The following is a 22,161-nucleotide window of genomic DNA, read 5'->3' as shown; positions in this document are numbered from 1 at the left end:
TCCCAGTAAACACTGGTTGGCCATAGAGCCAGAGCTGAAGTCCAGGTTTCCTGACCACGTTCTACTTTTCAAGCACTACAACTGTCCTGCATTGTTACTCATTTCAGGTTATGGCACCCGCCACTGCCAACCTATGGATATGGATAATAGATAGATATATGTACACACTCTGCCTACTGGAATTAGCCCTGAGCCTGGTGATGCTCAAGCAGGAATGCAGGCCATTTCAAGAGGTCGTGCTTCCATTTCTTTAACGGGGAGCTTACTGGTTTTACTAACACATGACTGAAACCTTGCTCTCATATACTTAGGCATCGCAGGCCCATGACAGGATTTGTATGTAGAAACCTTCATAAACCAGTATCTCACTTTAAGTATTGAAGCTGTGGTCTTCTACGCTTGGGGATACACACACAAGATTCTCATCACATAGCACTCACTCTTCACACATACACATGCTAGTGTAAAATCTTAGTACTGTCCTTGAACGTCTCCCCAGGTAGCTTCTTCCCATGCTCGCTCATATCAGCAGCTCCACTGCCTCTGATCCTTTTACACGAATTTATTTCTATACAAGGTTCTAAAAACACCCCTTGGTTTGTACATAAGTTTTTTTTTCTTCATTTTAAATTGCTTTATAACAACTGGTTTCCTGATTTTTTTCATTTTCTCTTTTCTCTGAAATCTGCCATGATTTAAAAACAAACAAATAAAAAGGACAAAAGGAAATAAAAATGCCGTTGGCCAGAAGACAGGGTGGGTGGAGAAAAACAAAAAGGACAAAAATAAACAAAACATCAAATATGAAAATTCTCAGAGATAATGCATTTATAAACACAGAAATGGTTACAACAAAGATGGCCGTGATGAGTGGGTATATATATATATATTTATATATATATTTATATATAAATCCGTGTCCGGCAATTGACCGTGGCACCTAGGGAGCTAAGTCCAGTCCTTGTGTTTGCCCTGAACTCTCCCTTCTCTGCAACACCCCTTGTTTTGGGCTTTCGTAAAGAACACAAAGCTCCCACAGCTCCTCTGGCTTTGGGACTGGGAGACTGAGTATAGGGCCTTGGCTGGCAGAGAAGGGGAGAGGCTCCAAGGAAAACCATAACCCACACTTCTAAGCCACCCTTGACCATTTTGGGGATCTCTGGCCCCTTGGGGACCACATCTCAGCCCTTGCCCCTTTAGAAATAAAGGGGGTCTGACCCCCACCCAGATCTCCCTCTTCCAGCATTAGGTAGGAAAGTGAGACCACGAGGGGAAGACGGCTCCTGGGGTCAGGGCATGTGAGAAACTTCTGTTCTTTTGCAGGCAAGAATAGAATGGGAGGCTGGTTGCCTTTAGGGCTCCCTTCTCTCAGAGATCTGGGAGGACCAGCCTCTAGTCTTCCACCAACCCCAACTTTGAGGATTATGAGGGTAACGAGAGGGTAAGTGCCCACACTGGAAAAGTTTCTATGAGGTCATAGCAAATCCCTCCCTTGAGCACCAACCCCCAATTTTGAAAAGCTATGCTTAGAAGGGGAGGCTGCTGGATTATACTACCAGCGTATTATTCCTTTGCCAATCAGGAGGGCTGATGTTCCTTTTGAAGAGGAGTTGAGAATAAGCATGGTATCCTGTGTAGGAAGGCCGTGCCTGAGGCCCAAGGAGATGGAGCCAAGGCCTGTCAAGGAAGAAGACTTTTCCCACCAAGAGAAGTTGGAGAAAGAAGGGACCAGAACTTCTTTCCCCTCTTCCCAGTGGGTGGCAGCACAGGTCTCTACGAGCTGGCCAGGTGCTCCACCTGGATGGTGCTGGTGGTGACAGTGAGGCAGATGTCCTTATGATGCTCCGCCGTCTTATAAGGGGTCAGGTCAAAGGAACACTGGGGTGGAGGGTTGGGGTTGCTGTCCCCGCCACCCCCACCCTGGGGGGCTGCCCCAGGGGACTGGAAGTGTGGTGGCTGTGGCTGTTGCTGCTGCTGCTGCTGTGATGCCTGGGAGGCCTGGGCCTGGGCTTGAGCCTGGGCTTGGGCTTGGGCCTGGGCCTGGGCCTGAGCCTGGGCCTGGGCCTGGGCCTGGGCCTGGGCCTGAGCCTGGGCCACTGCTGCCGCTGCTGCCGCCGCCTGCACTTGTTGCTGGAGATCAGGAGGGTTGTGTTTCCGCATATGTTTCATAAGGTACGTTTCCTGAAGGAGATGGTGAAAAAGAGTTGAGGGATGAAAGAGAAGGAAAGAGATTACTTACAACCAGCATCCTGGGCTCTTATTTTACTTTATAAATAGAGCCATACTTCAACAGAGACATTCTGGAGCCGTGGGCAAGTTCTCCCCAGGAGCCTCTGCCAGTGCTCACTCTTGGGCAGGAAGGAGAGGGGAAACCTTCATGGTCACGGTAGGCATTCAACCTGCCTCAAGAAAAGTGGTCATTTCCCCAAAGATCTTTGAATGGAAGGACTTTGCCACCTTTTCCTGGAGTCTAATGGAAAACATCTAACTGAAATCTTTCTCCCCAAATTGCAAGTTATTTTGCCTTACGTTTAAATAAAATTAAGAATCATTGCGTAGCAATCTTCCTCTATAGGCTTAAGGAATCAGGCACCCCCCAAATTCCTTAGCTACAGATCTATTTAATTTCTCCTCTCTTTATTGATTTTGGTGAGCTGGTGCTAGGGCAAGACAGCACCTCTCCCTCCGGGAAAATGGGGTAAGGCGGACTGTAGTCCTCCTGGCCTGTGGAGAAATGAAGGGCAAGCACGAGCATGAGCACTCACCGACGTGTATGCCCGACTACAGATAGTGCAGGTGTACACCTTGGCGTGTTTCACCGTGTGCGTAGACAGGTGCACCTCGAGGGAGGCTGCGTCCGTGTACGCCCGATGACAATTGTGGCACTTGAAGGGTTTATCTTTGTTGTGCTGCCGTCTGTGGGACTGGGAAAATGAGGAGCAATCAGGATAAGGGCATCAGACTAATTCTTCCTGCCTCTTTGACCCTTAATGCCAGAGCGCTGAGCTGGGTGTCAGCCTGCCAGCTTCTCTCTCCATCTGAAGGTAGTAGGAACTGCTTTCAATAAAACTTGAGGAGTTACAGGCTAAGGGAAGAGGCGTAGCTCCTGCAGCATATTCCAGGATCCTGAAAAGTGGGAAGGAGGGTATGCTGGCCCCACTGGCCCAGTGGTTCCCAAGGCGAAGCATGGGGGTGATGACAGGGAATACCAAGACTTCTCCACAGAGCCTCCAAAGTCAAGACACTTTTCAAAATAATGGTTAGACCACGTTTGCCTTTTCATTCTCCTTCTCTCATGACTGTACAGAGATTCTGTGATGTTTAAAGGAGCAAAGACTGAGAATGGCAGGCAGGAGCATCTAGCCAGCTTCCGGTAGGCTAAACATTCAAAACGTGCAGCCGGGGTGCCAGCGTGGTACAGTCAGTCAAGCATCCGACTCTTGATTTGGGCTATCTTAGGGTCGTGAGACTGACCCCACTTTGGGCTCCACGCTCAATGTGGATTAGGATTAGGATTCTCTCTCTGCCCCTCCCCGACTCTGCTAGTGTGCACTCTCAAAAAAAATTTTTGGGGTGTATATGTCTGAAAAGATGTTATATATGTTAGCTTGCAATGGGTTTGTTATTTTTAAATGAATCACTAAATATTTTTTCAAGTTTTTCAGTTTCACATTCTCTGTGTAGATGGGTATTACTCACATTGACAAAAACTCTTTGGGTTTCCCAACAATTATTAAGAGCGTAAAGGGGTCCTGAAAACGTTTGAGAACCACTGCACTACTCAAATGGCGCCATGACCCAAGTCTTAGACGCAAGGCCCCGCGTGGAGGGTGGAAAATTTACCTGCAGATTGGACAGCTGTGTGAAGGCTTTCTCACAGCCCGGGTGTGCACATTTGTATGGTCTGTCACCGGTGTGGATTCTGCATGGGATGAGAAAAGGAGACAGGAAAAGGATGTCAGCAAGGCCACTCAGGGATTGGTTCCTTAACCGACCTCCTCAAGGCCACTCCTGTCCTCCTCTGGGAGTACAGGCTGGGTTTCCAGGAGGTCCCAGCCTCAGCTCCTCTCTCACACTGATCCCGCCACAGTGCCTGATCTCTGCTCACTGCCTCCGTCACTCAGCTCAAGCTCCTCTGCTGGGGGAGGAGGGACCGGTGGCTTGGCAGCCAAGAGACAGGCAGTCCGTAATTTGGCATACAGGTCAGCTCCTATAGTAGCTGTCCCTAATGAATGTTCAGAAACATAAGGTAAACACACTGGTAGGGTAAAAGAAACATAGAACACTTCCTTGGCCCCCACCACACAACCAAAACCTATTCCCTCAGCCTTGAACACCGCTCCCAGAAAAAGCTTTGGTATCAAAGAAAAGCAGAGAGTTATGCTAATTATGGAGAGTAGCAGTGATATTAAAACGCATGGCAACTCCTTGGGGCTTTTCCCAGTCTGGCCCCCTAAGGGCAGGAAATGCCTAGTTTAGTACCAATGTGACCTCTTTCCCAAACATTACTGGCCCCTCCACTGAGATGAGCCAAGGACTTGAGGGTCTGCGGACACCTGCTCCTCATCAGGGACTTCAGAGCCAGCTTTGTAACCAGGTGCTTTTCTGGACCTCCGAATATAATCTTGGAAACGTCACAGGACAGGTTTCTTTGTGAGGAAAGCCCGACTCCTCCTCTTCGCAATGCCAGATGTCTGAGCACTTGGAGGGGGGTCACCGCATCCGGAAGCAGCCAGGTGAGAGGGCTCCTGACCAGGAACTCTGGACTCCATTTCAACTTGAGATTCGCCTGAAGGACATCATCAACTCCCCCGGCTGGCAGGTTTGCTTCCTCCAAGTCACTCCAGATTCATGGGACAAACAGTGGGCATCCTTACGAAGTACGAACTTTTTCATTTTGTTTGCCAATTCTGTGTGACTCCGTTTCGGACAGGTTTTGTTTTGTTCTCTATTCCTGGCATCCTTGGAGCCTTGCTGGTTGCTGTAGGGCTCACGAGGCTGGTAACCAGCTAAAGTCCGATTATGTCTCCTGTTCATAATTGGTGCCCTAAGGGCTAGTGGTATGGTCTTCTCCAATCACATGCCCTTGCTTTGGCACCAACGAGAAAATCTTGCAAGATGTGTGTATTGGTGTTTGGAGCAAGAGAAATGAAGGCAGAAGTTGTCTCCGCCTTAGATTGAGTCTCTTCCTCCCATGGGTCAGGGAATGTCACAGTCACTGCATCTTCCCCACGCTGCTTGTGCCCCAGAAAGGTTCTGAGCGTCCGCTTGTGCCTCCAGGGTTGTGGCTTCTTCTTCTCCCAGACGCCGGTCGTATTCTCCTCCAGCCAGGTCTCTCCCCCGCCCCCCGCATGCGGGTTGTTGTGTGTGTCCGGGGCGGGGGTGGGGAGGGCATGCCAGCGGGGCGGGGGCAGTAGCCCGCCACTCTCCCTTACCGTGTGTGCTGCTGGAGGTGGGAGAGCTGGCGGAAGGCCTTCTGGCAGTAGGAACAGTTGTAGGGCTTGGCCCCCGAGTGGATTCGGAGGTGCTGGGCCAGGTAGGAGGTGTTGGCGAAGGTCTTGGAGCAGTGCGGGCACTTGTGGGGCTTGATGGTCTCCGTGTGCATCTTGGAGTGGATCCTGCCGGAGAGGAGAGGAGAGGAGGGAAGGGGGGAGGAGGAAGCAGTTCGACACCATGGGCTCAGCTCTCTGCTGGGTGAAATGATGTTGCTTGACGGATGAGAGCACCCCCTCCTCCCTCCTCCCAAACACACTCCGGCCTGGAGAGGCTAATGACGAGGACACCCAGAGCTAGGTTGCTGCTGATCTTACGTCCGTGGCTAGAATGGCAGTGAGATGATGAAGAGCTGCGACCCCTGGCTCCTGGTCACCTTAACGATTTCAGGCTTGTCAACCCTCTGTTTCGTTCTAAGGTTACACACTCACCACAGATACCCTGCTTCCAAATAGTAATCTGAACAAAGACCAATAGTGCCTGCTCCCCATGGACCTGAAGTTGAATGCACACCTTGGCTCTGAACTGAAGCATATAGTATAAGCAGGGCCTGCTCTGCAGAAGATTTCCAAACACAGACACAGAGAGAAACCACAAAGACCGTTCCAGACTTGGGGACTGGAGACCACCATTGCCCAGGCCCCGACAAACTGCTAAAACACAGAGTTTATTTTTCAGAGACAGTAACGAGAGCGAATGGAGGCTCCCGAAGGGCCAAGTCGAAAGGGAAAAGAGAAACTGTGAGGACAGAAGAGTAGGCTCGGGCAACGCGGCCTCGGGGGCAGGGGTCACAGCCGGGCGGCAGGACAAAACCAAGAGCAGCCTTACCGGGTGTGCTGCTGGAGGTGGGAGAGCTGGCGGAAGGATTTCTCACAGAAGTTACAACTGTAGGGCTTGGCCCCTGAGTGTATACGGATGTGCTGGGCCAGGTAGGAGCTGTTGGCGAAGGTCTTGGAGCAGTGCGGGCACTTGTGGGGCTTGGTCTCGGTGTGTGACTTGGAGTGGATCTGCATCTCCGACTTTGAGTAGAATGTCAGTGAGCACATCCGGCACCTGGGCCAAGCGAGGGCAGTGGTTAGAACCGTCCCACCAGCAGCGCGCTGCACCCTCCCTCCACTTCCACAGAAGCCAGCCTATCTGCTCTTTACCGCAACTGCGCTCAAAGGCCCCTGAGAGGAGGATCTGCTCTACTTATCTTGGCAGTTTACGCTTCTAATACAGACCCACATGATACAAATATCCAGTAAATGTTCAAATGATCTGACTCCCTAAGTATGTAGAGAAACAAAAATTCAACCAGAAAAGACAGGTAAACCTTATTATTGCCTCTAGGCGAATGTGGATTTAATTGGGCCAGGGGTATTGACTAACTTGTTTTCCTTCTGCCTATAACTTGATTTCAGACTTTGAAAGGGCTCCCTGCCCCAACTTCTTGTGCACAAAGTTCATCCCTTGGGTACTTCTCAAGTTCCCGAAGGGCTGAGGAGGACAAACTGACTATACTCCCCAGAAGGACTTCTCTCCTGTCTCCTCACGTAATTGCCTTCTCTCAGATTCTCTCCTACTTCCTTTTAGCCAGTGATTCCTAGAAGGATGGGGGTGGAGAGGGATCGGAATTATCTAGAGGGGCTTTTCCAAACCATCTACGTCTGGCCCCCACCCTGGATCTGGTGTTCTACCGGCCACCTCCACCCCTGAGCCCCTGGGCAATCAAGTGAGAACCACTTTTGTAAAGAGCCAAGGAGTGAGCTGTCTCTCCCTCAAACATTTAGGAGGAAAAATCTGTGAAACAGCTTCCATGCTAACCCTTTCCTCTTCCCGAGCACATGGAGCCAGAGCCAGCACTCTGGGCAGACATCAGCGAACAGCTGATACACTTTCACCCATCACCTGGGTGGGTAATCCTTCCTGTTCTTGCTGTTGCCCAACCGTATCAAATAAGGAGCCTCTGAGCAAGATAAGCCACACCCGCTCAGACTTTATCGAGTAGGAGTTATCTATGAGCTGGAATGCTCTCATTCCTCAACAACCCTGCAGTGCACAGCATGAGCTGGTAGAGAGGGCAGCACCTGGAAGCCAGGCAAGTGGGGAAAAAGTCCCCTCTGCTCTGGTTCCTCCCCAACTTCTTTCTTTCATCTGGCCTCAGTATGGTATGGGGAGAGGACCTCCGCTTTCTTCTGATCCTAGGAGAATTTTTAGAGAATAAATGAGATCAAGACTAAAAAGAACTCTGTGCTCCTCAAAGGAAAAAATGTGACATTATTTGGGGGGTATTATTATTGTTTCTACTAATTATGATTCATGTTTCTACTAAAATTCCAATCATTAAGGTCAATTTCTGTTTCTCCGAGCACCTGAAAACTCTGAAGGAAATTGGATTCCCAGTTCGCCAATCCCTGGCCGTTGTCTGGCATGGCCAAACGTTATATGGGAGGCGCAGAGGTTCTGTTTATAGTTAGTACAGGCCCAAGGACACAGCCAATGGAAGCTTGGACACTTGGGCTCTAATCAGGGTGCAGTTACAGGCTTGCTTATCAATCTAGACCTCAATTTTCTGGTCTGTAAAATGGAGAGATAAACAGCTGCCCCTAGTAGGGCCAGCAAACCCCCAGGCCAGTCAAAGGTAAGCCAAGAGTGTTCTCGAATAATAAAATTGCGGTAATGTTAACAGTACCAGTGCTGATGGATGAGCTCATGCCACTATGCATTCCACTGAGGTTGGAAACTGGACACCTTGTCACTTGGGGGGGGAAGGTACTAACATTACAACATAATTTCCCTTGGTTGCTACAATTTCTAGGACAGGTGGAACAACACATTCATTTTAACTCAAACAAAAGCTCATAGTTTGTGTGTGAGTGTTGAACACACAGCTGCACCCTTAGTATGAAATTAACTACAAGAGAGAAAATAACTCTCTTTATCCAAGTTTTCAACTAGAGAGGAATCTACAAAACTTAAATCCATGGACAATGGACTGGCAACAAAATAAGGAGTCTCAAATGACGATCATAATAATGATAATAATAGTTGCCATTTGTTGTGCTGGATATTACCAGGGCCCCATAACAGTTACAGGCACTTGAGACACATTGTTTCCACTCCTCACAACAACCTGGCAAATATTATCCGTTTTACAGAACGGAACGAGAAGGCTCAGAGAGGTTAAGTAATTTGCCAAAGGGCAAACAGTTATTCACTACACAAAGCTATGATTCTAACCTATTCTGAGATGCCTCACACTAGACATACTCAAGGACAGGCAGACTATCATCTGTCAGGAATGTTCAGAAGACTAAAACTACAGGGACGGGGGTGGTGTAGGTGACCATTAACGTATTTCCAACTCTGAACATCCTATGAAGCCAGATAAAAGAGCACAAGTCCTTTAATGCAAGGTGTTGGAGGTTGGAAAGAAATCTGATTTAGGAGCTCTGTAGCAGTGGGGAGTCAGCAGGAAACAGCAAAGCCACCACCCCATTTCACTAGGCCAGGGGGCACCAGTCACATCTAACACAAGAATTGGGCCCCTTTGGGGGCACATAATACAATGACCCTGTTTACAGTAATAACTTTAAATCACCCCAATTTTCCCCCTAAGATATTTAAAACCAATTTCAAATAATCAAAACATTTCCACATGATAAATGGGGGCCATGACTGCTCTTCCCATTTTACAAGATGGGAACCAAGAGCTAGAAAGAAGGTGACTTGTCCAGACTAACAGAACCCAAGTCCAACAATACCCAGTCAAATGCCACTGACCACAGGAATGGATGTGGTTGACCCACACATGCACGGAAACAGGGATTGTGTATGTGTGTGTGTGATTAAAAAGACTCCTTGGGAACTCCAGAGTTCTGAGTTTCTGAAGAAATTGGATTCACCTAGAATATAATTAGGCGCCCTTAATTTCAGAGTTCTACTTAGTCACCTGGGTGTGGGGCCGGTCAAGAATTCCAAAAACACTGAGGGTGTAGAAAATGCTACCAGGGCTTCCTTCCAATTGTATATTCACATTCCTTCCCATAGTTTGGGAAGTCCAGAGTTAGCTTTAATGAGGGTCCAAAAAATAAACAAGCAAAAGCAAATGCAAAAACAAAAACAAAAAGAAACCTCTGGCAGAATGAGGGGACCCTAATCCATGTGCAAAGCTCCAAAGGGTCAGAGACCTAGCCCATTATTCTCACAACACATTTTCTAGAGGTGTATCTCCAGGTCACAATGACCTCACTTTGAGCAAATACATAAAAATCCAGATTTCTACAAAATAAAAGGGATTTCCACTATATAAAATGATATATAAAAGATGCTTTTAAATGAATCAAACTTGTCAGGTACCTTTATAAAATGATATGATGTAAACATTTTCCAGGAACACTTTTATTGTATAAAGTGGGATACACCTGTAATAATAAAGCTGCAGTGAACTTTCGGATTAGGAGCTAGAATTCTGCAGTGCTCAGTACTTTCTGCATAGCAACACTCCCCTCACTTTCACTTAAAAGAGGAATTTAAACACTCTGTAGTCGTGGCTACTCTCCACGGTAGAAGCGTACAACACAAACACAAATAAATGCTAAATGACAACTACTGCTTCTTTCTTTTGAAGTTCCCAACATTTCAAATCTTAGATGACATATACTCCCAACAAATGGGAGGCATAAACAGAACTCTCCCCATTTTACAGATGAGGAAACTGAGGCCCAGAGAGGGGAAAAGGACTTGCCCAGGGTCACACAGCAAGTTCGTGGTGGAGCCGGGAACTGAATCCATGAGCCCAAGGCTCTGTCCATTTCCTGTGCCGCAGTTCCCTTCGCTCCTAAAATGGGAACAACATTGCCCATCTCGGTACACTAAGGACAGACCCAGTCTCCCAGCCATGCACATCTGCCCCTGTCTGCATCAAAGCTGTGACAGTGGTTATCCCACTCTGTAACCTGGGACCAGACTTCCCAAACCCACTAGGGCCCCTGACAGTTTTCAAGGGGATTAAAAGACGTCCAACTTTCAAGGGGCAGGGAGTTTCCTTCTGAAATTCTTTTTGTATATCGCCACATGCAAATATAAGACTATTTGGCAATGGACAACTTAAAGGAAGTAGAGAATCCAAATGACTTTCATGAATTAGAAAGTGAGCAAACAGGCATTTTATAAGCATACAGTCCGGGGTGGGGGGTGGCGGGAGAGAAGGGCGATATCCTGTTCCTCCCATCTTTTCATACAGACCCCTCCCATCATCCCAACCATGCAGGGTCAGGCAGTCTCAGAGCTCAGATATGGCCCAAGAACCAGTGGATGGCACGCAGGTTAAGGTTAGGGGCTTATCAGAACAGTTTCTTAGAAAAATAGGAATGGAAAGTGTAGAAAGCACAAAGGAGCTGGAGACGGAGTCTGAAACCCAGTCTAAAGCCTTATCATAAGGAAGAAACTCCGTTAGGTCATTCCAAAAATTAGTCAATGCTGACAACCCCAAAAAGGAAGGCGTACAGTGGGTCTGCGTCCTGGGGAAGAGTCACTAGAGAAGTGCTAGTTGGAAGCTCTACGTTCCTGCCCCACAACAGAACACCTGACATGCAAGTGGATCTGAGGCGGAAAGCTGTCCACGCGGAGCCCGATTAGGGGCAAGACACGAAGTGGGGAGGTAAGCTGAGACAGTGATCCTTACCCCTTGCTGCCCTGGCTCTGATCCTTACCTATAGGTCTTGCCGTCTTTCTGATGGTCGTCATCATCCTCGGGGGAGAGGACATACGGGTCATTCATCTCAGGCAGCCCTGATTCCAGCATCCGCTTCTTCTTCCGGCCCCGAGGGGGCTTAGGAGCCACACTGCCACCTCCACCACCACCTCCTCCTCCTTCCTCTGTTAGGGCTGATGCTACCTTCTTGGAGAGGTCAGGGACCACCTGCAGGGCTTGTGAGCCAGGGGGAAGAGCTGAGACAATCATGGGAGCCGAAATGGGGAAGGTCTGAGCTGATGAGGCTGTGGTCACAAGGGAGCCTGAGGGGGACGTGATTACCAAACCAGGACCTAGGATTGGGAGAAAAAGGAGATGGTGTCATGTTGTCCAGTCCTGATCCTATTTACTTCCCCCCAGATCATTGTCTAACCAACCCCTCACCACCACCACCCCAGCCCGGAGTATATAGGAAACCCCAAACCCTGTAGAAAAATAATGGTCTCCTAACCCCTGTCCCCACCCCACCCCCGGTAACAGTGAGATTTACCCCTTGATTGACTCCCTTCTCTTCTCCACCTCTGAGAACAGGAGACTCCTTGATTCAGAGAAGGAAAGAATGTCACCTCCTCAAAGGCAGGGACCGCATCTTCTACTTCTTTGTATCCCCCACAATGCCTAGCGCATTGCTAGGCACACAGTAGGCACTTAATGAAAATGTGATTGAGTAATCAAACACATATCCCACTCCCCATGTCCTTGGAGCCCTCCAGCCTGGGGTACTGATCATGGAAGATCAACACCTCAGATTGGAGAAGAGCAGAGTGGCTCACCAGCAGTCATCAGTCCTGTAGACGGCACAGGGACCACGGTGATATTCTGGGTAACGGATGCCTGGCTATGTGGGGTCAGCTGGTCTGACTTGGACTCTGTGTCCATATTGATGCCTGAGGGCAGGGACACTGAGGCAGGCACTGTCAGCAGGGTGGGGTAGTGGGGTGGAGCCAGCCCACAGCCCTTCTCTGGCAGCAGCTGATCCTTCATCTTGTTGATGAACATCGTGTTCTCAATCTAAAACAAAAGGAAAGGGGAGGCGAGCGGCCACCTCTGAAAGAGCCTGATTTGGTCTGTTCCCTAAGCACTTTGCATGGTCTGTCCTCCTGGGAGAGCAAGAAGTACAGTATCTTTGTGCTTCCAGAGAGAAGCCAGGACAGAAATGCTGTGACTCTTAGTGGTGAGGGACCTGGTGAAACAGCACGTGATTTATCTTGCTTCAGTCTCCACAGTGATAGAACCTATGCTCAGAGTTGAACAAAGAAGGCGAAAGAGAAGGAGCAAAAACCAAACACCACCTACCTGTCCTGAGACTGTGGGGATAGAAGGCCAGAAGTACGGGTTAGAATTGAAGTGAGATTCTTCCATTCTACCTGAAGAGAGAAAGAGAGACCGCGTCACACTCACGACTAACTCTAAAGAAACATAGTAATGGAGAAGGGCAGTTGAGGAATTCCTGGCCTCTTCTTTGGCACCTGACCACACGGCTGTGAATTTACAGTGAAGATCTTAGGATCTACCATATTCGTTCCGGAGAGCCACTCAGCATGAAATCGAACAGAGCCTATCCTACCTCAGATGCCCGTGAAAGAACTTAATACACGTATCACTTACCCACAGAATGTCTCCCATAAGCCAAAGAAATAGACTTGGCTGTACTTCCCTTTGGTGACAAAAAGAGAAACTCAAGTCATGAGCAGGGAAGGGATGTACCCATGGTCACATAAAGTAAATCACTGACCAACTTAGAAAGAGCCAGGATACCTATCCCTGCTCCTCTTTTCCTTTTTCCCACAGATCCATCTTCCCTGAAATAAAACATCTTAAGACTTCCAACTGACACATTTGTAGTTCTATGCAGCTTGAAAAGGTTCTAGGCCAGAACACAAAATGCCCAAGGGAACTGAAGAGTGAAACTGGCAGGAATCCCAATCAGTACTAGATGATACCTGGGGACCATGCCCCAACAATCCCACCAAGGTCTCCGTAGCCCTGCACTGGGTACCACACATGCTGAACGGAGCAGTGAGAACCTGGAATTACCAGTCTAAAAGAGGTTTCGAGGGGCGTCTGGGTGGCTCAGAGGGTTAAGCCTCTGCCTTAGGCTCAGGTCATGATCCCAAGGCCCTGGGATCGAGCCCCGCATCTGGCTCTCTGCTCAACAGGGAGCCTGCCCCTCCCTCTCTCTCTGCCTGCTTCTCTGCCTACTTGTGATCTCTCTCTCTGTGTCAAATAAATAAGTAAAATCTTAAAAAAAAAAAAAAAAAAAAGAGGTTTCGAGCACCAGGAGTAGCAGCAGCACCCCAGACTTCTACTTACAGGATTCAGAAAAGGGACCACAGTGGGCCAGAATACATAACACGGTACTAGATGCCTGCCTTGTGATTCTCAAACACCATGCTTCTGAGAGTTCAAGTTCTTCTCTGTGTGTGGATGATAAATGAGCTTAAAACTTTGGGAGGGAAGAATAAGCAAAAAGAGTAATCCCTCAGAATCATGTTGCAAGTCACAGATGGATAGGGAATCTAGGCATCCCGCCATTTTCCCATTCCGGTCACTTCTCCTAGCAAGGTAGTATGTTAATGGCAATTATTCAAGAGGAGTTTCCCCAAATCCTGGACCCAGGAAGATCCAGTCCAGCAGAAGGTAGATGAAGAGGGAGTATGAGACTGTTGGAATGGGGAAATGACCAAGAGCCAGAAATAAAACATTAACATCATGCTGCTAGTCTGAACCAGAAGCAACCAAGATTCAGGTGGGGAGGAAGGACCTGTGACTTCCAGCCACGAGTGGGTCCCACTCAGGATGCGCTGGAGGCAGATACCAGAACCACTAAGTACTAGAGGGTACGCTGGGCATAGAAGCCAGGTTTGAGGTAGATTAAGGAAACTAGGAAAATCTGTAACAAAGAAGGAAAAACAGAAGGGACATCACTCTAGATGTAACCCTGTTCCTTCTTCTCCAGAAATCTTACCACTTTTTCTGCTCTATTAAACAGCATTCTCAATTTTCACAAAACCTATAAAGGGAAGCAGAACTGAATTGCAGCCTACTCTTTCCTAAAAAGTAGCAGAGGAGAGGAGAGGACTGCACCAAATCTGTGAATACAACTTTACACAAATAAGGCTCAGTATTAAGCGATCCCAGAATCAACCACAGGCACATCCTGCTCCCCAACTTATAAAATACATCAGAACAGGGGCGCCTGGATGGCTCAGTGGGTTAAAGCCTCTGCCTTCGGCTCAGGTCATGATCTCAGGGTCCTGGGCTCTCTGCTCAGCGGGGAGCCTGCTTCCCCTCCCACTGCCTGCCTCTCTGCCTACTTGTGATCTCTGTCAGTCAAATAAATAAATAAGTAAAATTTTAAAAAAAGGTTTAAAAAAAAATACATCAGAACAATCTCCAACACAGGTGCCAACCTTTTCCTTCCAGCACTAACTTTACAAAGGGGCCTAGGATCCTTCTTAGTTGACAGAAATCAAGAAATGATCAGATCACAGTTTAAGGCGATCCAATCCTGCCAAGCCCTTTGGGAAGCAGGGATCACATCTTGGATCTCCCCACGGTCTCGAACACAGAACTCCTCACCCAGTATGCAAGTCCACATTTAATAGACTGAATGACAGTGGACTCTATACATACAGATTTTGAAAACAATACTAGGGGCTCAAACCATAACCCACAACCCCATCTGTCTAACCTTCTAACTGAGAGAAATGACACAGACAAGAGTAGTGTTATATGATGGCAATGAAGTAGAAAATTAGGCTGGACAGTAAAGAAAGGGGGGGTCTAATTTATAATCTCCCCCAAAGGAAGTAAACACATTAGGGATGTGAAAATTTAGGAGGGAGGAACTGAAAGCCTGAAAATAAGACTATCTTCAGATAGGGTTCTGAGGCATAAGGCCCCTCCCTTCCAGTAAAGACTAGATCCATTCATACTGTCCTACTAGTGGCTCAGGTGAAACACTTTATGAAAGAAAACAACCCCTGTGGGTTCTTTACCAACGCGGCACACAAAGTGATGTGGCAGGGGTGCCTGGGTGGCTCAGTGGGTTGGGCCTCTGCCTTCAGCTCAGGTCATGGTCTCAGGGTCCTGGGATCGAGCCCAGCATTGGGCTCTCTGCTGAGTGGGAAGCCTGCTTCCCCCTCTCTCTACCTGCCTCTTTGCCTACTTGTGATCTCTCTCTATCAAGTAAACAAATAAAATCTTTAAAAAACAAAACAAAACAAAAAAAACCAAAGTGATGTGGCAGACAGGACCATGTCACCACCACCATGAACATCTACTAAGTGCTCGATGTGTTCAGGAACTGTTCTAAGTCCTTCCAAGTACTTCACAATGATTGCATCATTTAATCCCCACAGCAACTCGATGCAGTAGGCAGTGGGATCCCTACGTTTCAAATGAGGAAACTGGAGTCACAGAGTCAAACAGTAAATATTAGGGCGGGGATCTGAATGCAGATACCAAAGGGCATGTTAAGAATGGGAGTTCTGGGTGGCTAAGTGGGTTAAAGCCTCTGCCTTCGGCTCAGGTCATGGTCCCAGGGTCCTGGGATCGAGCCCCACATCGGGTTTTCTGCTCAGCGGGGAGCCTGCTTCCCTCTCACTCTCTGTCTGCCTCTCTGCCTACTTGTGATCTCTGTCTGTCAAATAAATAAATAAAATCTTAAAAAAAAAAAAAAATGGGAGTTCTACAACAGACCCAAACCCTACAACTGAAGTAACATACTCTCTGACATTGTGACTTGATGCACCAATTAAAATTTACATTTCCAGGAAGGGACTATACATTTTTTAGAGAGTTCTCCATAAATGTTTCCAAAAATGAAATTTTGGTAATAGCTAAAAATGCAGTTAAAGAGGATACTCTCTGTCCACAACCTGGGAGACCTCACTTGGCCACCAAGGTCACTGATTTTAGAATGAAAGAATCTGAGTAAAAAGGCCAGACCATCCAGAGGGATGAACCTGAATAAAAGCCCTCTCCACTTCCCTGGATACCCAGGCTATCACTCTGCTTTGGATCTTAACAGAACAAAGCGTAAGACAAGAACCACAGCTGGTCCCAGGACACGATGATAAATGTGACTCATGGGCTGCCGATAAATATGTCTGCCCCAAAGAGGGGGGTACACGGAGGGTTCTGCTCACCCAACTAGGAGCAATGTTTGCCTGCAAAATGACACCTCTATGCTACACTACTGTTCTGAAAAGGCTGACTTCTATCCCTGTATCCCTGAAAGGAGATCAAATGGAGAGCCAAGAAGGAAGGCTCTTGGGGCACCTGGGTGGTTCAGTGGGTTAAAGCCTCTGCCTTTGGCTCAGGTCATGATCCCACGGTCCTGGGATCGAGCCCCGAATTGGGCTCTCTGCTCAGCGGGAAGCCTGCTTCTCCCTCTCTTTCTGCCTGCCTCTCTGTCTACTTGTGATCTGTCTGTCAAATAAATAAAATCTTAAAAAAAAAAAAAAAAGGCTCTTGCCAGAATACAATGTAAATGGTGCCCCCCTGGAATTGTGTAACAGGGTGCTCCTGGTGCCAGATCACTCGAGACCTTTTTACTGTCCCTAACCTCTTAACTTTCTATGTTTCATGAAACAATTCTCCTTCCCAAACCATCCCAACATTCAAGCAGGCATATACCAACATTCTTAAAACCTGGAGAAGCCCAATGATATTATGGGGAAACCCCATCTACACAGAGTGCCAGTTCTGATGGTTATGCCAATATATCAATGATAATAAAAAGAACTGGTTTACCCTAGACTGGGAAGGAAGTAGCAGGCTTTTGTTACAGACCCAAAGAGCAGGAAAGAAAGAAAAACAGTAAGTAGAAGGAATGTTGGCAGATTAAAAATCTGGGTTCTAATTTCAACTTTACTACTGCAGCATACTCCAAGCATTCCATTAATAAAAACGAAGGTTTACTATAGTTAAGTTGAACAGTATTTTCTCTCAAGAGGATCAAAGTACTATATATTTCTTTTCCAATCTCAAAAGAAATCTTGGAAGTACTGAGGAGGTGAAGAAAAAAGACAATTATTAAGTAACACCCACAAGACATTTAGTAAGACCTAAACTCTTACACCAGAGCTTTGTCCGTCAGTCCGTCCTTCCCCAGCGTGACCAGCCATCCAGGAACAAAGATGCCACCGCCTGCAGCATGTGGTTTTGGTAGACATGGTAAAAGACCATAGTCTCTTTCCCGGCACTTACTATGTTTTAAAAAAATTGTTGCTTTTCAAATAAACCCCGATTTTTCTTCAGGAAAGCAATATTCCCTTAACACAACAAGTCTTGAGAAAATCACAGATGACTCTGCAGCAACCAAGTGTAGTAGCTGGAAAATGAACCTAGAAATCAAGACTTCTGGAATCTAATTCTAGGTCCCACATCAGTGGTTGACTCTGAATAATTTACTATTCTACTAAGTTTCTATTTGGGTAGAAGATGGAGGAGAATAAACCCCTTAAAACAAATTCATAAGGCATATGGTGATGGGAGGCAGCTCAAAAAAGAAAAAGAAAGAAAATGCTTCAAGTGCTCCCAAAAGGAAGAGAGTTAGGGAAATACTTCCATGTGCCAAGGACTACTAGTGACAATTACTGACAATTACATAAAGACCACATAATTACAAAGGCACTACCCAAGAGTATCAGGTCTATAGCCTCCAGCTCAGTAATCATCAACTAGAAGCACTAACAATAGAGATGCAAAGAACAATCAACTCAACTCACCTACAGAAAGAACTTGAACCCAGGGACCTCAGACGTTCTATGGAGAAAAACTGCTCCAAAATGCACAATTGCAGAAATGCTGTAATATTAGCTAAAGGACTTGAAATGAAGAAACACAGAGAGCCAGTTTTTTCTCGGTAAGGAAACAAAATCTTTTTCCTCAGGTTCTAAGGGCACTCAGCAAGGGCCATCTTGATAGACTCTGGGGCCTTCCTACCATCTGTGAAGTCTTCCAAGTACAAAATAACCCAGAACAGGTTTATCCCAATTCTCCTGGGAAAGACCATCACACCATGCCCAAACACACCAAGAGGACCACTATGACCACAAAGTTGGCCATCCGAGCCAGCAACTTCTACCCTGGGTACCGCTGGACCACGGTACTCAGTACCCTGTGGGAAGAAGAGCACAGCCTGTCCTGCCTACTTCACTACAAATGATGATCTGGGAAATATGAGGGGGAGAAAAAAAAGTGGGCAGGGAAAAGGGGGGCGGGGCAGTTGAAGAGGAAATATGCACTTAATATTTAATTATCAACTTGCCTCAGAAACCTATGGGGAATAAATTTTATAAACCAGACTGGAATTAGTCCTCAGAAGAGATCGCTAGGATTATAAGCTCTGAACTCAAATTCTTTTGGGTCTTACACTGTCATTTTCAGACTACCTAAAACTCTACCACTATTAAACCTTGTATTCTGAATTCTTCCAGACTAACTTCTGAGGTTCACTCCATACAATTTTATCTACCCACGAACCAGGGTTTTTTTTCCCCCTGAAAACTTAACTCTGACACACCAAACTGAAATAACCCTGTGTCATAGATTCTAATCACTCAACAGGTCCACTTGAAGCACCCCTCTGTGACATTAATATGAACCCCACTCTAAACTCAGCTCTGGGGTGCCTGGGTGGCTCAGTGGGTTAAAGCCTCTGCCTTCGGCTCGGGTCATGATCCCAGGGTCCTGGGATCGAACCCCGCATTGGGCTCTCTGCTCAGCGCGGAGCCTGCTTCCTCCCTTCTCTCTCTGCCTGCCTCTCTGCCTACTTGTGATCTGTCTGTTAAATAAATAAATAAAATCTTTAAAAAAAAAAAAAAAAAAAAAAAAAAAAAAACTCAGCTCTGCTTGTTCCAAATGCAGAAAAGCAATTCCACAAGCTATACCACAAGGACCATACTGGCGACTGGGGCTCATTTGTCCCTAAAGCAGAATAAATTTCTCCTTTGGATATAATGCAGCCCTACTCAGTGATTTCACTCAGGCATTTCACAGATCATTTCTGAATACTGGTGGGAACGGAAAGTGATGGGGTAAAGTGCTAACTTTTTACACAAAAACTTCCTGGCCACCTTCAAGAGATAATTTTTCTCTCACATCAAACACAAGTATCACAATTGCTATTACTAGAAGAATTCTGTCACACTGTCCCCAAAAAGCCCATTTAATTATGACCCCTTCCCCCCCCAAACCAGAAAAGCCATTAACCCAAAATTGTCTTACCCTCTCTCTCTCTTCCTCCTGTCGTCTTATTCCTTCTCCTTTCCAGGGCTCCTGAACTTTCTGTAAACAAATTGTCTGGGTTACTGGGGCCAGTAAGGATGCAGCCACCAGGGGACCCGCAGAGAACCTCAGGAATTCTTTGACACTCAGCAGTCACTCTGGAAGGCAGGCAGACCCCCCAAATCCAAAGATGCAATGGTATAATAAAGAGTGTAGTGCCACCCACTATGCAGATAGGAGGGAAATAAATTCAATTCCCAGGAACTAAGATGAACTCTATCACCAGTGTTTGGGTTCCACTCCTGGGCTCAGACACTGGCTCTTCTTCGTTCCCCCGGGCCACAGGTAAGCAGGGGTCATAGAACAGAGGAGTTGGAGACAGAGATGGGCCCCTGCCCCCAGAGGATTGGCTCAGAAGACAAAACTGAAGACTAGGGGGATGCACAAGCCCTTGTGTCAGGCACAGTGCCAGTTCAGGCCCAGCCACTTCCTCTGGCCTCCCCCCCACTTCTTCGAGGACTTCGCCCCTGCCTACCCAAGGCCTTGCGCCAAGAAGTACCTCCCTCAGCCTGCACAGGGGTCTATCTATTGGACACCTCAGCTGTCCCCAAAAAGCCTTCGCTCCCCTGAGACAGCCCCTGGGAGCCTTCTCCTGGTGTCGCCCCCGACCCCTTCCTCAAAGACCCTTCTTTGGGACGTCCCTCCTTCCCCTCCAGGGAGCTGAACTCTGCCACCCACCAGACAGACACCCGCCCCCTAAGCCCCCCCATTCCTCCCCATCGCCCGCTCCTCCACAACCACTTCCGGTTCCGGGACGGACACACATACAGTCACACCGTGGACCCCCCCCCTTCCACGCCCCCCCAAGGAAAAGGGGAGGGGGGAGGAGCAGAGAGCTTGGCGCGCGCCGGCTGCAGCGGCGCGAGACTCACCCGGCGGCGACGGCTGCGGCGGCGCCAGAGCCTGAGCCAGAGCGCGGGAGGGGCGGCGTTTGCTGGGAAAGGAGGGAGCCGAGTGGGGCGGGAGGACCAGCAGGGGGCGAGGGGAGGGGGGAGAGCGCGAGGCGGAGCGCGCGGGCACGCACTTTCGGCGCGAGACAGACCCACACACTCACACGCACGGAATGCGCGCGAGACACCCGCAGGGCGGGGGCGCGAGGCAGTGGGTGGCCCCCTGCCTCCCTCCCTCCCCTAACACTCACCCGGAAGTGGTGCTGCAGCTCGTGCTCCCGAGAACCCCGATTCCTCCACGCCCCCTCCCTCCCTCCCTCCCCCCGACAGACTCGGAGTAGAGCTGCGGCGGAGAGAAGGCGGGAGCGCCGGAAACGAAAAGGGGGGAGGGAGGGAAATGGCAATGCAGGGGGGGTGGTAATGGGGAAAGGGGGGGAATGCAAAGGTCGAGTCACTTCCGGGAGCGGCAGAGCATTTCCGGCGCTGCCAGCGCTCCGGAATACTCAGGGCAGAAGTTACGACAAGTAGGGGCGGAAGTGGCTTCCGCCCAGGGACGCGCTAGAGCCCTTTGTGGATGTGACGCCACAACGGAAGCGAAGGCGGGTTCCGCTGAGGGCAGAAGCCGAACCTTCGGAATTACGGTCCCGGGCTTCCGGAAGGGACTTCTGGGGAAGTGGGAGGGTGAAAACCGACAGGTTTATGAATTATGCATCAGGTACGGGGTTGGAGTGGGGGGCGGGGGAAGGTAGGAATTCCTAAAAGACTATGGATTCGTTTTCCTTCCTTCAGCGCGCACGACTGATATAGGAGGTTACCATTATTTTTTGCTATACTCTCAAGACTGTCTCAATGCTTTGAATTGTGGGAAAGGATGAGGATGTGTCAGTCGTTTTCTGAGGTCCCTACTTAGGCCCCCAAAGTAACTGATAACCTCTCCCGACCACACCTCTGTACTCTTGGCTTAGGGTCGCTATGTTCTTGTTGCCCCATCCACATCTCTATCTCCTCACCCTGCTCTACTTTTAAATAGAGCACTCATCACCCCCTATACTGTATTGTTTGCTGTCCACCTCTTCCTGCTGGAATACCGGCTTCATGAGGGCAAGGGCTTTGAATCGTTAGCTGCCGTATCCTCAGAGCCTGGCATTTAGTGAGTGGTCAGTAAACGTTTGTCGTAGAAATGAACACGGCATGAACTCTTTGAGGAAGCCTTACAGGATTGCTTGAACGCATAACGGTTCTGTTCTCTGAATTTCCACAGCATTTAGTCCGTACCTTTTGTTGCTCTTTTAACTATTTCATATATCTGACTCTTCGGCAACATTGTAAGAAACGGTCTCGTACATGGTATTCTAACCACTGCTTTTCTGAGTACATAGTAGATGCTGAATATATGCTGTTTGAGTAATGAATGCTGCCTGCACCCCGATCTGGCAAGAATCCCCTTCGACTGAGATCTATTTTGACTGAAGCAGAATTGAAGTCCTTCTTACTAACAATAATAGCACCTTGCTGAGAAAGCAAAATAATGCAAATAAAAATAATTGTAATTTTCTCTTTAGGGATAATGAAAATAAGATTCTGAAGATTTAAGTGATTTTTTTTCCAAAATCACAATAAGGAAGTAGCAAAGGACACCTAAAAATAAACATTTAAGTTAAAGGTTTAAATAGAAGATATGTATCCTAGGTTTGTAATTATAGTTTGTGTCCTTTTGGAAGTGTCTACTGTCTTGATCACATT

At 47.9% G+C, this 22,161-nt stretch overlaps 1 protein-coding gene across 9 annotated transcripts; it reads right to left on the bottom strand.

Annotated features, from left to right (window-relative positions):
* Positions 1-598: 598 nt before the first annotated feature.
* On the bottom strand, positions 599-20,787 carry ZNF384 (zinc finger protein 384). 9 transcript variants are annotated; one of them, XM_080810163.1, is made up of 13 exons: positions 20,670-20,766; positions 20,401-20,462; positions 19,469-19,528; positions 12,527-12,597; positions 12,004-12,241; positions 11,721-11,768; positions 11,190-11,523; positions 10,223-10,315; positions 6,322-6,546; positions 5,436-5,618; positions 3,844-3,922; positions 2,766-2,924; positions 599-2,181 (listed from the first exon to the last, which is right to left on the bottom strand). In XM_080810163.1, exons 4-13 carry the CDS (start codon positions 12,590-12,592, stop codon positions 1,774-1,776), a joined length of 1,833 nt encoding a protein of 610 aa, XP_080666289.1. In that variant the 5' UTR covers positions 12,593-12,597; positions 19,469-19,528; positions 20,401-20,462; positions 20,670-20,766; the 3' UTR covers positions 599-1,773. The 9 variants fall into 9 exon arrangements, with proteins under 9 accessions (XP_080666289.1, XP_080666288.1, XP_080666293.1 ...); XM_080810162.1 differs by lacking the exon at positions 20,401-20,462 and having other exon boundaries at positions 20,670-20,787; XM_080810167.1 differs by lacking the exons at positions 5,436-5,618; positions 20,401-20,462 and having other exon boundaries at positions 20,670-20,787.
* Between the last annotated feature and the right edge of the window lie 1,374 nt (positions 20,788-22,161).

The sequence above is a fragment of the Martes martes genome (genome assembly GCF_963455335.1).
Source record: "Martes martes genome assembly, chromosome: 8".
In the NCBI taxonomy this organism is placed as follows: domain Eukaryota; kingdom Metazoa; phylum Chordata; class Mammalia; order Carnivora; family Mustelidae; genus Martes; species Martes martes.
The sequence above is the reverse complement of the archived record's forward strand: the minus strand, read 5'-3'. Positions and strand labels throughout refer to the sequence as shown.

What these genes read in the sequence shown, in the direction of transcription:
- ZNF384 (XM_080810162.1), bottom strand. Translation starts at nt 12,592, where the DNA reads ATGGAAGAATCTCACTTCAATTCTAACCCGTACTTCTGGCCTTCTATC. An exon ending in TCCCCACAGTCTCAGGACAG is followed by an intron (nt 12,242 to 12,526) that starts GTAGGTGGTGTT and finishes CTTTTGTTTTAG; the next exon opens with ATTGAGAACACGATGTTCAT. An exon ending in TACAGGACTGATGACTGCTG is followed by an intron (nt 11,769 to 12,003) that starts GTGAGCCACTCT and finishes CTCTGAATCAAG; the next exon opens with GAGTCTCCTGTTCTCAGAGG.